This window comes from Pogona vitticeps, chromosome 4 (assembly GCF_051106095.1).
Source record: "Pogona vitticeps strain Pit_001003342236 chromosome 4, PviZW2.1, whole genome shotgun sequence".
NCBI lineage: Eukaryota > Metazoa > Chordata > Lepidosauria > Squamata > Agamidae > Pogona > Pogona vitticeps.
The window spans coordinates 129,372,670-129,388,996 of record NC_135786.1 but is presented as its reverse complement, the minus strand read 5'-3'; the positions used below and the strand labels follow the sequence as shown (position 1 = coordinate 129,388,996).

At 40.5% G+C, this 16,327-nt stretch overlaps 1 protein-coding gene across 5 annotated transcripts in view; it reads right to left on the bottom strand.

Moving 5' to 3' along the window:
- The window catches only part of ARAP3 (ArfGAP with RhoGAP domain, ankyrin repeat and PH domain 3), a 68,453-nt gene that overhangs the window by 26,637 nt on the left and 25,489 nt on the right, over positions 1–16,327 (bottom strand). For all 5 annotated transcript variants that reach the window (XR_013544686.1, XR_013544687.1, XM_078392474.1 and 2 more), the window contains exons 17-20: positions 5,766–5,868; positions 4,967–5,165; positions 4,669–4,732; positions 2,783–2,946 (exon numbers count right to left, since the gene is read on the bottom strand). Coding sequence is in view for 3 of the 5 variants with exons in the window: in XM_078392474.1 (XP_078248600.1) it covers positions 2,783–2,946; positions 4,669–4,732; positions 4,967–5,165; positions 5,766–5,868 (530 nt within the window). In the remaining 2 variants the exon portion in view is untranslated. The remainder of the gene's footprint in view (positions 1–2,782; positions 2,947–4,668; positions 4,733–4,966; positions 5,166–5,765; positions 5,869–16,327) is intronic.

Sequence of the window (16,327 nt, the reverse complement as noted above, 5' to 3'; positions counted from 1 at the left end):
AAGTAGGCACATTTAATTTTTTTTTATTTCCTGCCTTTCTGCTAGAAATGGCACTCAAAGTAGTTACCAACAGTAATATTCAAAGAAAACATAAAAGCAAATTAAAAACACTCTACCAAACCAATAACTGCTCCCTTCAGCTACAATCCAGCTTAGGTGCCAAATACCCATCTGAAATAAAAGGTTTTTAACATGCTGAGAGAAGGACATTGAACTTCCAAATCTGAATGGCCTCTCCCAACATTTTCATACATATGATAAATATCAGGGTGGACAAAACAAAGTTTAAGGGGAACCCCCCACAACAGTACCATGGTCACAGTGTCAAACCAAATCTCCTCCAGTTTAGTCAGCACAAAACCAGGAAAGATTCTTGTCACTATAAATCCATACTAACAACTTATCTACCCTTATCTCAGCCACCAAGAAATCAAACAACAACAATACTACTCTTTCTAATGGAGACGGTCCGCTAAGGCATTGGTCCCCAACCTTGGGCCTCCAGATGTCCTTGGACGACAACTCCCAGAAACCTTCACCACCACCTCTGCTGGCCAGGACTTCTGGGAGCTGAAGTTCAAGAACCTCTGGAGGCCCAAAGTTGGGGGCCACTGCACTAAGGTGACCAATGCATTCCCTTTACGAGGCCCAAACCCCTGATAGTGTTATTTTGAGAGGCATCACATATATCATTCTCTGCAAATGTCAGCATATCCACATGGCCAACTTCAAATTCCCAAAAATGTACTATGTAAATTTACTTACTTAATCATTTTGATGTTGGAACTCTTCCCTGGTCTGTGTGGACTTTATGAACTTAACCTCTGATTACTTGCAAACTCTGATATATCAAAAATGTCCACCTGCACAACACAGCTAGTAGCTAGAGGTGGAATAGTTTGATTATATCCAATGTTATAACTCCTGCATTGTGAGAAATTATGACAGACTATTTTAGCAGAATGCAACTACAGGAGAAGGAGATGCAAGGAGAAGGTTTTTAATTAAATTTCTCGGTGAGATTGGAAAGTGATGGGCACTTCCAGATAATATAGTGCTATATTAACTGCCATGATGAATTTTCATTCTTACTCTGCCTCCAGCTGATTGTGGGAAAGTGATGGGTCAGCAGTCCTACAGGGCTCTGCTATGGAAACAACACTGGTATATAAATAAAGGAAAGGTTGACAAAATATCTGAAATGTTTTTATCACTATAGATCATTATTTTCTTACTGGCCAAGTCCAAAAGATTCATAACATATTGTTCAACAATGAACAAATGTTTGCTTTTCAGCTTTGAAATACAGTATGGATCTGCTTTGTAAACTAATATAAATAGTGGCCAGAATCTTCCTACTTACATATAGTGGCTTAAGTGTATTGGCATATATTTCTGCAGCAAATTGCCACTAGTTAAGGAGTCACTACTTATATTCCTCATCACAGGCTAAGCCATGTGACTGGCATGTGATGAGGAATACAAGTAGCGATTTCTTAACTAGTGACAGATTTGTGACTGAGATTTACACCATTGGACTTTCACCACTGAATATAAGTAACAGGATTCTCACCAATGTGCAGAAGTACAAACATTGCTGTCAAATGTAGTTTACTCATGTTTCTCTGGTGATCCCAGCTTTTTATTGTCCAGAATATTCTGAGCCTTATCCACCCTTATCCAAGAATAAGATACGTGAGACAAGTGTTGAATCCAGGGGCAGGGTAACATTTATTTAGACCACCATATAATGCCTTCTGCAGATTTATTTTTGAGCCATAGAGATCATCAAAATCAAACAGAGTTTATGGAACTTCTAAAGGATGCTCAGTAAAGGGCTTAAAAAAAAAACCTCTGATGAATTGTTATGCTTGGATCCAGTGTCATTCACCAAATAAGGCAGCATTACCAGCTTCCTGTGCCTCTTAGTTTTTTTCAGGGATATCAGCTGATGAACATCTCCTCATGAGGTTTCAGCCTAGGGATGCTGCTGACTAGGATCTGCTGCCAGTTATTGGTGTTAGGCCAAAGCTTAATTTCAGGGCTGTATGGGATCTAGTGCTGAGGGTTTGTATGTATTTTCTTCAGAGTGGAACAACTGAGGATGGGTGGGCATCTTCCTTACCACAGATCTGCTGGATGAACAGCACATTGTAACACAGATGAGTTCAGTATTTCAAAAAACTGTTGCCAGCTAAAACCAACAACACAAACTCCCCTCCTGGAGAAGCTGCTGCAAGTTAAAAAGCAGCTCAGCTTCTCACTTGTAAATTCATAAACATCTGTAGTGAAAGCACTTAAGAAACCTCTATATCATATCCCTTTCCACCCCCAATAATGATTATGTGGATTCCAGTAGAGCGGGAGGGGGTAACTGGGTTTCCAGATGTTTTTGAGCTGAAGTACTCACAATGTCTCACCACTAGTTATCCCCTTATGGCTGATAAGAACTGTAGGTCAAACACACCCCGAAAGCCACCACTGCCTATCGTGTTTCCCTGAAAATAAGACAGGGTCTTATATTAATTTTTGCTCTAAAAACACACTAGGGCTTATTTTCAGGGGATGTTTTATTTTACAGTCATGTCATCTTCTTCTGGTTGTTGCACAATTGTGGAGGGTAGGCTTTCACTTAACTGGGGCTTATTTTTGGAGTAGCGCTTATACAGTATTACGAGCATCCTGGAAAATCATACTAGGGCTTATTTTCGGGTTAGGTCTTATTTTCAGGAAAACGGACTATCTACTGCTAGCCGATGAGAGGAAGTCTTGAGTAACTCACCATACTGGGTGATGAAAGCAATACAGCTGTTCACAATGATGGGGATGCCACTCCTGCTGAGCTGCTGATCTCGCAAGGCATTTCCCTGCCCCCCTGCTGAGGCCTGGATAGCTGTACACCAGGTGGAAAAGTCCAGTCTGGAGGCCCCTTGAAGACAGAAGGTCCTAAAGAAGAAGAAAGAAATGAGTGAGACTGCTGTGGCTGGTGAATTTGGGCCTCCTCCTACCCGCTACCAGTGTTGTCGGTTTCTCTTTCTCTAGAGTGCAGCCCTATTGTCCAACATCACTCTTTTCTGGCCTGGGATTTTCTCATGACAACTCCATCGTCTTCAGAAAGACACACTTCCCTTGTCCACCAACAACACAATTTCTCTGGCTTCATGACAACAACCCTGTATTTCCTATTACACTTCCTTCTTATTAGCACTTCCTTAACACTATCTTTTAAAACAGCCATTATCAACCTTTTTTTTGGCCACGACCATGAACACAATATGAAAGAAACATAGGCGGAATCAGGATTGTATAAGTCACATGACATACCTTGTTTCCAGTCTGTGCCCCCTCTTCAAATGTGCCAAGGTCCCCCAGGGGGCCATATGGCCCCTGTTGAGAACTGCTGTTCCAAAACACAATAATTTCATTACACTGTTCCCCCTCCCTCCAAGTTAAGACTTTTTCAAGACAGTTTTAATGTCTGAAACCCAGATACAGCATAGTTTTTGTTCCACTCTGCTTACTCAAATTGGGAAAGAAAAAGCAGAGAGTTAGAGAAAGGGCAAAAACATTTAAGTGCACCATAGAGAGCCTCCAAATGTGGAAGAAAGTGGAAAGAAAAGATGCTGCGCTATATGTCTCTCTTAGTGACATTGACGAAAAGCATCTGAGTTCTCAAAGCAAAGACTCTGGCACTTTAAATTCTGGACTTGCCAAGGGAAGCAGCTGCTCCACTCCACTCAGCTGTGCTTTAGCACTAGCATAGTGGATGTCCAGGGAGTGGTACTACAGCCACAGGCTCAGGAAGGCTCAAATGACACAAAACAGTCATTCTCCATTAAAATAGACCCCCAATTCTTCACATGCCATCTTATAAGGTTTGTTATGCAACTTACTGTATACAATCCTGATTTGGCCTATCTTTCATTAAAAGGTTGAGAATGGCTGACCTAAAGGACCAACAGTGTTCTATCCCATCCTATATATAGCTGCCAATTTCAGTTCAGATATCTCATTTGCTCAGATATAACTCAAGCTAAATTTGTTGACCTTTCCATGGTTTGACCAGCAGCTTGTCCAGGTCTCATAACTGGCTGTTGTTTCTGATTTAGTCACACAATAATGAGTGGACACTCCACACAGCCAGCTTTTGAGCAGCTGATTTAAGGGAACAGCAGAAAGGGGACAAACATGCTTAGGGCCATCATTTCATAGCTTGCTTCTTCCCTCAGAATTGCAGTTGTACTGGTTTCATGAATGACATTTGTTCCCAGATCGGTGGGATTGAGGCATTTCCTGGGCTAGAGGATCTTGAACAATTATCCTTCCCATTAGTCCTGAAATAGGAGCCAAGGAAGATGAGTAAAAACACCCCTCCTCTTCCAGTTAATATGTACTGCAGGCATGAGCACAGCCCATTCAGGTCAGGTGGAGGGAAGAATGGGGAATGTTAACTTTTGGTGGTTCTCTGTCCTGTTTGTGGAATAAGGCTGATGTCATCAGTCACTGTCATTTTTTTGTACATAAAGTATCTGACCTCTTCCCTGAAAATCCTGATGCTCTTATTATGAGATAGCTGTTGGGAGCTGCAGGACAGTGGGAAGGGCTCTTTAATTTCTAAAAACTATTGCTAATTGGTTTCTGATGGTCCTCCCTACTCTGACGTCTTACCTCCCCATCTCCACCAGGATCAGCATCTCTTTCTTCTCTGGACCTTCCACAAGGGGTACAACACCTAGAAATAAAAAAGCCAGGAGATGGAGACATTGGATATGAGTGCCATGCAAACATTTGTAAGCTGTGAATTTGTCAAAACTCAGATGTTTTGTTGGCTTAGGGTTGGTTCCCACCCTGAGTCAACAAAGCTTTAGTGCCAGTCTATGAATCGATCTGAAATTGTGGAAGAGTAGGCTGAGGGGGGGGGGCAGAGTCCCCCCCCTCCATTTATCAGGGCAAGAACCAGACTCACTGAGTTCCTGAAGCTGTCGCAAATTGATGCTGTCCTCTGCTGTCCCTTCTTCTCCTGGGCAGATGAAGAGGTGTGACTTCTGGAGGATGAAGAAACCTTGCAGCCACTGGTTGGGATTTAACATGGACTTATAGCACAGCTTGCCCACTTTCTGGAATTCGTAGCCCAGCAGGCAGTGGCAGCTGAGAGGGGTGAACCACTGGAAAGGAAGGTGCAAAGAAAGGCGTCAAACCTGGAGAGGTTCTTGAAGTGGTTATACATGCCCTGTGAATTTTGATCAAAGCATGGAAGCCAAATATGTATGTATTTGGTCATTACTTAGCACTTGCATTTCTCTATGCTTTTTTTCAGAATAAAAATTTCACCCAAGGTTACTCACAAACATGAAAGCATAAATGACAAATGAAAATAAACAAAATGACTATAATCGAAGCAGCAATCCAGAACATATATATAAACTCAGCCCAGCACCTAGCTAAAAGCAGAACATTTTTCCCTGGTGCTTTGTGTGATATTCTGCATTTCAAGCATGGCCAAGCCTGCAACTTACAGCTTCCTATGGCTGAGGGGATTGGTGCATGGACAGGATAAAATTATGCAGCCTTGTGCAAAGAGGGATGTGCAAAAGGGTGGTAAGAAAGTTTCAATGGGCATAGAAGATGATAAGCAAAAGCAGTGTCACACTCTGGACTTGGTGGTTCATGTGCGGCAATGAAGAATGGATGGCTAGATGGTGCCTGAGCTTAAAAGATAAGTGTGCACAGGCTACCAGTGAAATGCGATTACATCTGACCATTACCTTGCCAATAGCACTGGCCCAGGAATTCAGGCTCTCTGGCCCATCAGTCTCCAGGTGTTGCACTCGTTCATTGCTCAGATACAACTCCAGCGTGAAGCGGAGCCTGTTTGTAGCAAAGGAAGATGTTATAGGGAGTGGGTACTGTAACACTCCTACTCAGAGCTGAAACAGACAAGACAAAAGGTTATAGTAATAACTCTGTCAATCTCACACAAATATTTCACTGTGAATGTTTGTGTCAGGATATTGTAATTTTTATAGGCCTGAGGGTATTTGGTTGTACTGCATGGGTACACGTACCAAAACAGTTAAGGAGAAAAGGCAGAGCTAAAACAAAGAAGATGAGGTTCTTAGGTTATGAGCCTGGATCAAAAGCATATAGGTTTGTTGATGGAAATAGAAATATTGTGATATCCAGGTCTGCAAGTTTCAATGAAGGTGAGAATTGGGATAAAGTGCACGCTAATTCACAGATATTTATCCCATTAAATGACACAAGGAGGAGTCAGATTAGGCAGTCAGAAACACATGAAGAAGACACGAAGTCCTCAGTTGAAAAAGATGAAGAAGAACATGAAGATGATGAAGAAAAACACATTAGTGAGTCAGAGAAAGAGCCAGAAATATAGGGTCCTAGGAGGTCTGAAAGGGCAAACAAGGGTGTACCACCCAAGAGGTTTGGAGTGGGTGGAGTAAGAGTTTGTCATGTATATTTAGAACCTAGAAATTATGAGGAGGTAATGGAACTTCCTGAATTTGAAAGGAGGAAATGGCAAGATGCCATGGATGAGGAAATGAGATCCATAGAAGAGCACAAAGTATTTACAGAAACTAAGCTACCTGCAGAACATAAGGTTATTGGTAGCAAGTGGGTGTTTAAAAGGAAATTACAAAATGATGGGAAGCAGAATTTGCCACTTTGTCAGAATTGTGTTCAGAGTTAACTTGGTACAAACAGTTAGCAAAAGATTTAAAAATTGAAACAAGTGGTGCAATAAAAGTGATGGAGGATAACACTACATGCATACACATGGCTGTAACAGAAAGAGTGAAAAACAGAAGTAAACATGTGGATATTAAATACCATAATGTAAGGGAGGCAATAAAAGAAAAATTGATTGAATTAGAGTATTGCCAGACAGAAGAAAACATAGCAGACATTTTGACTAAGCCTTTGAATACTCAGAAGCATGAAAAATGTGTACAAGAGTTGGGGATGTGTTTTGTTCAGGCATAAAAAAATTAGGAGGGGTGTCAGGATATTGTAATTTTTATAGGCCTGAACCTGGATAAATGTGTTATTAATGAGCTTCCATTGTGAACAGATGTGTGTATGCTGAGTCACTGTGACTGCTGAGGAGATGATGCAATGTCTGAAGATGAGATGACACCCAGGTGCAGAAGATGATGTAATATGTCTTCTGATTGGACTGAAGAAGCCTTGTATATGTATATAAGTGAACAGTGTGTTCATAGATTTCTCTTCTCTCTCTATCACTTGCTGCTATCCTCTATGCTGGTTTATTTAATGATTTCCTGCCATGCTGAAGTGATGCCAGCCTGTATATACTTGTAAATATTGTAAATACACCCCTCTTGCTAAAGAAGAAGAACGTATAAGTGTCTTCAATTAACTCTGCATATTTTCCTGTCGCTAAATTCAGATAGTTTGCCATCATGAACTCTTTACCTGGAAAATCCAGGAAAGGATCTCTGTCAGTAAGAATTGATGTGACTGCACATTAATTATTTAGTAGAAGAATAATTCAGCACATTTAAATGCTAGAACTTTTATTGAAAAAGGATAGCAAAAAACTACAAAGAGATTGTGTTATTAGGGCTTTCAGCTAGTGATGGTCTTTTAATAGAACCAAACTAGATGACAGTAGAAATCCTGTTGGGCAGGTTCCATCTGTGCAATATGAATGACATCATCATAATCAGTGGCAGACTGACACTGATTTTTCAAATTTTACTTGTGTGCAATTTCATCTCATTTCATGAGAGTAATGCATACTCAGAAATCAAAATAGGAAGTCTTTAATCAGCAACCTGCCACTTGCAATGATGTGACTCTTGTCACACAATTGAAACTGCACAAGATTTTGGCTAATATGTTTAGCTCAAACATAGAAGCAGTACTGTACTTCCTTAAGTTGTGAAATGCATCTCTTCATTTTAGTACATGCTCTTCCTCATCTTCATAGCTTGTACTTCCAGGTTTTTTGTTTTATGACTGGTTACCAAGAGGTAAATACAGGCTTAATTTCTAAGTCTGATAGCTCAGACATGTAGCTGTGAGGAAATTTTATAGTTGTCTTCGTATTTATTTTGGTCCTTAGTTCAAGATTTCTGAAACAGGAATGACAATAACGCATCTCACTGTGGCTATTGGAATGGCAACTCAAGAAAGAAGGTCAGAACTTAACAATGTCAGATAAATGACAAACAGCAGCACAATGGCTGCCAGCAAGAAACAGCAATTTGTAACACACATTACTTTAGACATACTTGCAGGTAAAAGGGACATTCTCTCTTTAGAGTATTTGTGGAACACAGATTTCAGCTTCTCAGAAATGGAAAGAATGGAGGACTACATGTGACAAAAGGGTATGGGGGGCACTACCTTTCAATATTTTGCCCAGAGTGCAATGTGGTTTCAGATCCAGGACCTGATTAGCTAAAAGTACCTATGTGCACACATGCCAAAGGAGAATTATTGTGCCCAAGCTGAGAGCCTCGTCTCGCAGTGTGAAACAATTTTGCTAGATGATCAGCCCTCAAAGACAGATCACACATAAAAGAGAATGTGTTTTTCTTCCTCTTAAAAGGTTTTCCTTCCAGGGACATACATCTTTTAAAGCTGTTTGCTGAGAAATCAGATGTGCAATTGAAATTGTGCTTATCTCCTGATGACCAAGTGTAATTCAAAAGCTGGATAATTTGATGGTTCAAGAAAGTTCCTATTAGAACAATGTCAATCTTTTACTTCACAAGGGATCTCTGTATTTAATGACATACTAACTGCATCCTTTACTTTGGTTTTCAGACACTCAAAATTCCACGGTTTGTTATTTGTTCAGAACATTCATTTAGGAAGCAGGAGTTGGTGAAGGGGAGTAGGGGATAACTCTTCCCTATCAGCTTCTTTCCATGAAAGGGTGCAATGTGGGGATTCAAGAGAAAGTTCCCAGTGGGAGTTAATATATAGCAGTAGAAAACATCTTGCCTTTCTTTTTGCATTTTTCTAATCTATTGCCACCCCTTCACAGATTGCTGCCTTGTCGTGGAAAAGGGGCTTGAGTAATTCAGAGAAGCTATGGGCTATGCCGTGCAGGGACACCCAAGACGGACAGGTCATAATGGAGAGTTCTGACTACACACGATCCACCTGGAGCAGGAACTGGCAAGCCACTCCAGTATCTTTGCCAAGAAAACCTCATAGACAGAAACAAAAGGCTGATATGACACTGGAAAATGAGTCCCTCAGGTCGGAAGGCGTCCAACATGCTACTGAGGAAGAGCAGAGGACAAGGACAAGTAGCTCCAGAGCTAATGGTTGAGCCAAAGCTGAAAGGACGCTTACCTGAGGACATGCCTGGAAGTGAATGGATTGTCTGATGCTGCAAAGAAAAATACTGCATAGCAACCTGGAATGTAAGATCTATTAAACTTGGGGACCTTGATGTGGTCAGACAGGAGATGGCAAGCATAAACATTGACATTGTGGGCGTTAGTGAACTAAAATGGATGGGAATGGGTGAATTCAATTCAGACAATTATCATATCTACTATTGTGGGCAAGAATCCCGTAGAAGAAATGGAGTAGCTCTGATAGTCAACAAAAGAGTGGGAAAAGCTATACTGGGATACAATCTCAAAAATGGTAGAATGATTTCAATACAAATCCAAGGTAGACCAACATCACAGTAATCCAAGTTTATGTACCAACCGGCAATGCTGAAGAAGCTGAAATTGACCAATTCTATGAAGACTTACAACACCTTCTACAACTGGCATCAAAGAAAGATGTTCTTCTTATTATAGGGGACTGGAATGCTAAAGTAGGGAGTCAAGAGATAAAAGGAATAGCAGGTAAGTTTGGCCTTGGAGTTCAAAATGAAGCAGGGCAAAGGCTAATAGAATTTTGTCATGAGAACAAGCTGGTCATCACAAACACTCTTCTCCATCAACACAAGAGGTGACTCTACACATGGGAATCACCAGATGGGCAATACTGAAATGAGATTGATTATATTCTCTGCAGCTAAAGATGGAGAAGCTCTATAGAGTCAGCAAAAACCAGACCTGGAGCTGATTGTGGCTCTGATCATCAGCTTCTTATAGCAAAATTCGAGCTTAAACTGAAAAAAGTAGGAAAAACCACTGGGCTAGTCAGGTATAATCTAAACCAAATCCCTTATGAATACACAGTGTAAATGAACAACAGATTTAAGAAACCAGACTTGGTGAGCAGAGTGCCTGAAGAACTATGGATGGAGGATCATAACATTGTACAGGAGGCAGCAACGAAAACCATCCCAAAGAAAAGGAAATGGAAGAAAGCAAAGTGGCTGTCCAACAAGGCCTTACAAATAGCAGAGAAGAGAAGGGAAAGAAAATGTAAGAGAGATAGGGAAAGTTACAGAAAATGGAATGTAGACTTCCAAAGAATAGCAAAGAGAGACAAGAGGGCCTTTTTAAATGAACAATGCAAAGAAATAGAGGAAAATAATAGAAAGGGAAAAACCAGAGATCTGTTCAAAAAAATTGGAGCTTTTAAAGGAACATTTTGTGCAAAGATGGACACGATAAAGGACAAAAATGGTAGGGACCTAACAGAAGCAGAAGACATCAAGAGGAGATGGCAAGAATACACAGAGGAATTATACCAGAAAGATTTGGATATCCCGGACAAGATAGTGTGGTTGCTGGCCTTGAGCCAGACATCCTGGAGAGTGAAATCAAGTGGGCCTTAGAAAGCATGGCTAACAACAAGGCCAGTGGAGGTGATGGCATTCCAGTTGAACTACTTAAAATCTTAAAAGATAACGCTGTTAAGGTGCTACACTCAATATGCCAGCAAGTTTGGAAAACTCAACAGTGGCCAGAGGATTAGAAAAGATCAGTATACATCACAATCCCAAAGAAGGGCAGTGCCAAAGAATGCTCCAACTACCGTACAATGATATTTATTTTACACGCTAGCAAGGTTATGCTCAAAATCCTCCAAGGCAGGCTTGGAGCAGACCGAGAACTCCTAGAAGTAGAAGCTGGATTTCGAAGGGGCCGAGGAACGAGAGACCAAATTGCTAATATCCACTGGATTATGGAGAAAGCCAGAGAGTTCGAGAAAAACATCTACTTCTGTTTCATTGATTATGCGAAAACTATGGCAAGTCCTTAAAGAAATGGGAGTGCCTGGCCAACTCATCTATCTCCTGAGAAATCTATATGTGGGACAGGAAGCAACTGTTAGAACTGGATATGGAACAACTGATTGGTTCAAAATTGGGAAAGGAGTATGACAAGGCTGTATATTGTCCCCCGGCTTATTTAACTTATATGCAGAATACATCATGCGAAAGGCCAGACTGGAGGAATTCCAAGCTGGAATTAAGATTACAGGAAGAAATATCAACAACCTCCGATATGCAGATGATACCACTCTGATGGCAGAAAGTGAGGAGGAATTAAAGAACCTTGCAATGAGGGTGAAAGAGGAGAGTGCCAAAAATGGTCTGATGCTCAACATAAAAAAACTAAGATCATGGCCACTGGTCTGATCACCTCCTGGCAAATAGAAGGGGAAGATATGGAGGCAGTGACAGATTTCACTTTCTTGGGCTCCATGATCACTGCAGATGGTGACAGCAGCCACAGAATTAAAAGACTCCTACTTCTTGAGAGGAAAGGGATAACAAAACTAGACAGCATCTTAAAAAGCAGAGACATCACCTTGCTGACAAAAATCTGCATAGTCAAAGCTACGGTTTTTCCTGTAGTGATGTATGGAAGCAAGAGCTGGACCATAAAGAAGGCTGACCACCAAAGAATTGATGCTTTTGAATTGTGCTGCCGGAGGAGACTCTTGAGAGTCCTCTGGACTACAAGGAGAACAAACCTATCCATTCTAAAGGAAATCAACCCTGAGTGCTCACTGGAAGGACAGATCCTGAAGCTGAGGCTCCAATACTTTGGCCATCTCATGAGAAGATAATTTATTTATTTATTAAATTTATATCTAGACACATGTCTACTCTGGGTGGCTAACAATGAAAATAGAATAAAAACAGTATAATAAAATGAAAAGCAACATTAATAATATAGTTCAAGATGGGGAAAGAAAAAAATCAAGTAATGACAGGAGGGAAAGCCTGCCTAAAGAGCCAGGTCTTAAGTTGGCTCTTAAGAACACCCAATGAGGGAGCCAGGCAGATCTCTGAGGGGAGACTGTTCCAAAGGCAAGGAAGAAATATCCCTTTTCCAGGGAGAGAAGACTCCCTGGAAAAGACCCCGATGTTGGGAAAGTGTGAGGGCAAGAGGAGAAGGGGACGACAGGGGATGAGATGGCTGGACAGTTTCATCAAAGCTACCAATATGAATCTGACCAAACTGCAGGAGGCAGTGGAAGACAGGAGGGTCTGGCGTGCTCTTGTCCATGGGGTCATGAAGAGTCGGACACGACTAAACAACTAAACAACAACAATTCTATTGCCAATTTAGTTTTACAGATATGGATGGAACTGTGGTGCTTCATCAAGCAGCAAATACTATATGCAGAAAAAGAAAAGGATCGTTGTAATAAGAATGTCATCTGAGGAACTGACAGGAAGGTAAACTGTGAAGCCACTGCTAGACTAACTACTTGTATGGAAAACAGAAAGAAAAGGATTGAGAAGGGAGGACATGAAGGCATCCCAAAGAGTAGCAGTCTAACCAAGAAAGAGAGCGATGAGCACACATAGAGAGGAGAACACCCAGGCTGCCTTACTGCTACCCCCTTATCAACACACAGTCATTAGAGCAATGTGTAATCTAATTTATCCCTTTTTCGGGGCGTGGTTTGCTGCTGATGAAATGGCAGCATAGAAGATCAGCTCTGCTCTAAGCCCAAGAATAATAGTCAAAATATATGTGAAAGTTTGTAAACTGAAAAGGAGAACACTTTGAATTGAATAGATATAGGAAAGCCAAAGACGACGCCAGGAGAAAATAAGCCCAGAGTCACCTCTGACTAGGAGGATCAAAGAGATCTGACCAAGATATTGGAGGAGTCTGAGAGTAAAACGGAGGTGTTTGATAAGAAAAAAGGGAAGGGGTGGAAAAAAGCTAATGGAGCAAACGATGAGATGAAGCTGCTTATAAAACAATTAAGAAAAGACTTACAGAATGATATGAAAAGTCTTATCTCACCCCTAAAGCAAGTATAAGTAAGGTAGAACAAACTGTGGACACTGCTTTCGAATTGGCACAAAATCTACAATCTGGGAATTGCGAGTTGGAAAAATAGATGGAGTAATTAAAGGACACATTGGTGGATCAGGAGAATAAACAAATACGTCAGAACATTCATCTGAGGGTTTTTTTAAAGGAAAATGAGAGTGAGAAGGACAGTGAGTTGAAATAAATAGTTTTGAGCTGGATTCGAGAACTTTGCCCCAACACAGAGATAACAGATAGGGATGTGGACCATATCCATCGAATTGGACCAAAACAACAATAAAGAAAGAGATATATAATTGTGAGATTTGCTTTGTATGCAGTGAAAGCCGACATCTTTCGTGCTTTGAATAACATCAAAGAATTGGCATTTGAAGGGCAAAAAGTGGAACTGTACCAGGATCTTGCATCAGATACAGTAGAGAGAGGTTAGCAATGGCGACAATACACGAGGATTCTGCAGGAGAGGAAAATTAAATATATGTGGGGTTTTCTTTTTAAATTGATTATCTGGTATGGAAACTCATCAAAAACGATTACTACAATTACGCAGCTGCATGACTTTTTTGAGCAAAGGAAGATTCTCTTCCCAGACATACATCTGGCAAAGATGAGTACAGAGAGGACAGAACAGTGAGAGGGAATGTAGCTTCATTGGAGAAAAGCAAAAACAGGAAAAAATTCTTAAAAGGCAGCGGTGGAGTACTGAGTCTTGGATGGAGAAACTGAACTTCTCTCAAGGACAGAACAAGAGTTGTTATCTGGAACTGAAGATAACTGCCAACGTGAGACACCTGCTGCTTGCTAAACATGTAGTCTTAGGAACTACATAAGAAGATTCCTTATTAAAAACAGAAAAAATATAATGTAATGTAAGATAATGTAATATTAGCTAACAGTTCACTCGTATACAAGTGAAAGATATAAATAAGAAGTCGTGTCTAAGTGTGTAAGCAGTTAAATAAAACATGTAATAGATAGTGAATACAGTAGGATGTAGTAGTATAATACATCCATAGGTTAAGAAAATGCCAAACATAATATAAAATAGTAGGGCAAGAGTTGGCTGCGAGACTGGGTGATCTTCCCACAGGGGCGTGTACAGCTCCTGGCTTCACGTCACCCGACAAGGCTCAGCTCAAATTATTATGAGCTGGAGGTTTCACCTCATAGCCTATAGTGGGGTTGGGGAGAGGGGGAGGGAGGGAGGAAAGGGAGGGGGGGATACAAGGGAAGAGGTGGAAGGGGGGAGGAAGGGAGACTTTAGATAGACAATTCAATTTAGAAAAAGATATGTATAATGATAAGGCATGTAGTAGTAATAAAACATTTCAGAAAATTAGGTTGATTGGAAGTACAGGTAAAGGTAAAGGTTCCCCTTGACAATTTTTGTCCAGTCGTGTTCGACTCTAGGGGGCGGTGCTCATCCCCGTTTCCAAGCCATAGAGCCAGCGTTTTGTCCAAAGACAATCTTCCGTGGTCACATGGCCAGTGCAACTTACACACGGAACGCTGTTACCTTCCCACTGAGGTGGTCCCTATTGATCTACTTGCATTTGCATGCTTTCGAACCACTAGGCTGGCGGGAGCAGGGACAAACGACGGGCGCTCACTCCATCGCGTGGATTCGATCTTACGACTGCTGGTCTTCTGACCCTGCAGCACAGGCTTCTGCGGTTTAGCCCACAGCGCCACCACGTCCCTTGATTGGAAGTACAGTTTATATAATAAAAATATGTAATGTTAGATAATTTTAGTATATTATCTTATAAAACAAATGGTCTTGGCTCACCAGTTAAAAGGTATAGAGTTATGAAAATTATTCAAAAACTGGAGGCAGATGTTGTTTTTACAGGAAACACATTTTAAAAAAGCAAAAAAAGAGAGATATTATTATGCACTCGATGCTAGGAGATCAGTATACTGCAAATTGGACAACTAAAGTGGCTATAATCCTTAGGAAAAAATTAAGATTTGAAGTGATGGACCAATTAAGAGATCCTGAGGGAAGATACTTTCTAGTGAACAGAAAGTTAGAAAATAAATTGCTGACTTTTGGTTCTTATTATGCCCCTAATATAGGGCAACCAACATTTCTGCAAAAATTATTGAGGGAAGCAAAAATAAATTGCCTGGGGTTATATTATTTTGGGAGGGGACACAAACTGCATTTTAAATCAAAAGTTGGATATAACATAAAGAAAAGAAAAGAAAGGTGTCAAGGGATGGAATCAAAATTGGAAAATTAGTTTAGAACGCTGGTTTAATAGATGGATGGAGATATTTAAATCCTAAAATGAAAGATTATACATTTTATTTTTCAAAAAAATATGCCACTTATTCAAGAATTGATCATATTTTTATCTCAGAAAATTTGGTATCCCATATAGAGAATATACAGTTTGCTCCTATCATGACCTCTGATCATGCACCAATAAAAATTATTTGGTCTAATAAAGAAGTACAAAAAACCCCTAGAATCTGGAAATGAAGTTCTAATTAGAGGTGGGGACAACTCACTATTTTGGCGGGTTGTCCCGCTTTGTGAGTTGTCAAAAGTTGACGACTTGCAAAGCAGAAGTTGCCCCCATGAAGCAAAGAATAACGAAGTTATTCGTTGATTTGTGGGTTTTTTTAAAAAACACCCCTGCCCCTGCCCCCCACTGCCACCCCCCACGGCCATGCTGCCAAACCCCTCCACCCCCACCTTTTGAAATGGAAAGAGATGAAGATATTGGTGTAGTTAACACTTATATTTACACAATGGAATCAATTAGAAAGGAGGGAGTACAAAATCCTTATACTTGTTAGACACTGAAAATATGGCATAAATATATGAGATTATTTGCTCTGCCTATAGCATGTCTATGCCCCATGCTGGATTATCCAAAATTTTAATCAAGAGTTAAATATATACATTTCAAAAATTGGAAAAGAATTGGAATTTATAAAATAAGAGACCTACTTGACACAGGGAAACCAATAACAATTAGACAGAGGATGAAACAAAAGAAATAAAAACTAATGGCTACAATTAATATAGGTAAGAAATTTGGCAACTCATTTATACCAATGTTTTGGACCTATGAGAACGCTCACGGAACTAGAACAATATAGTA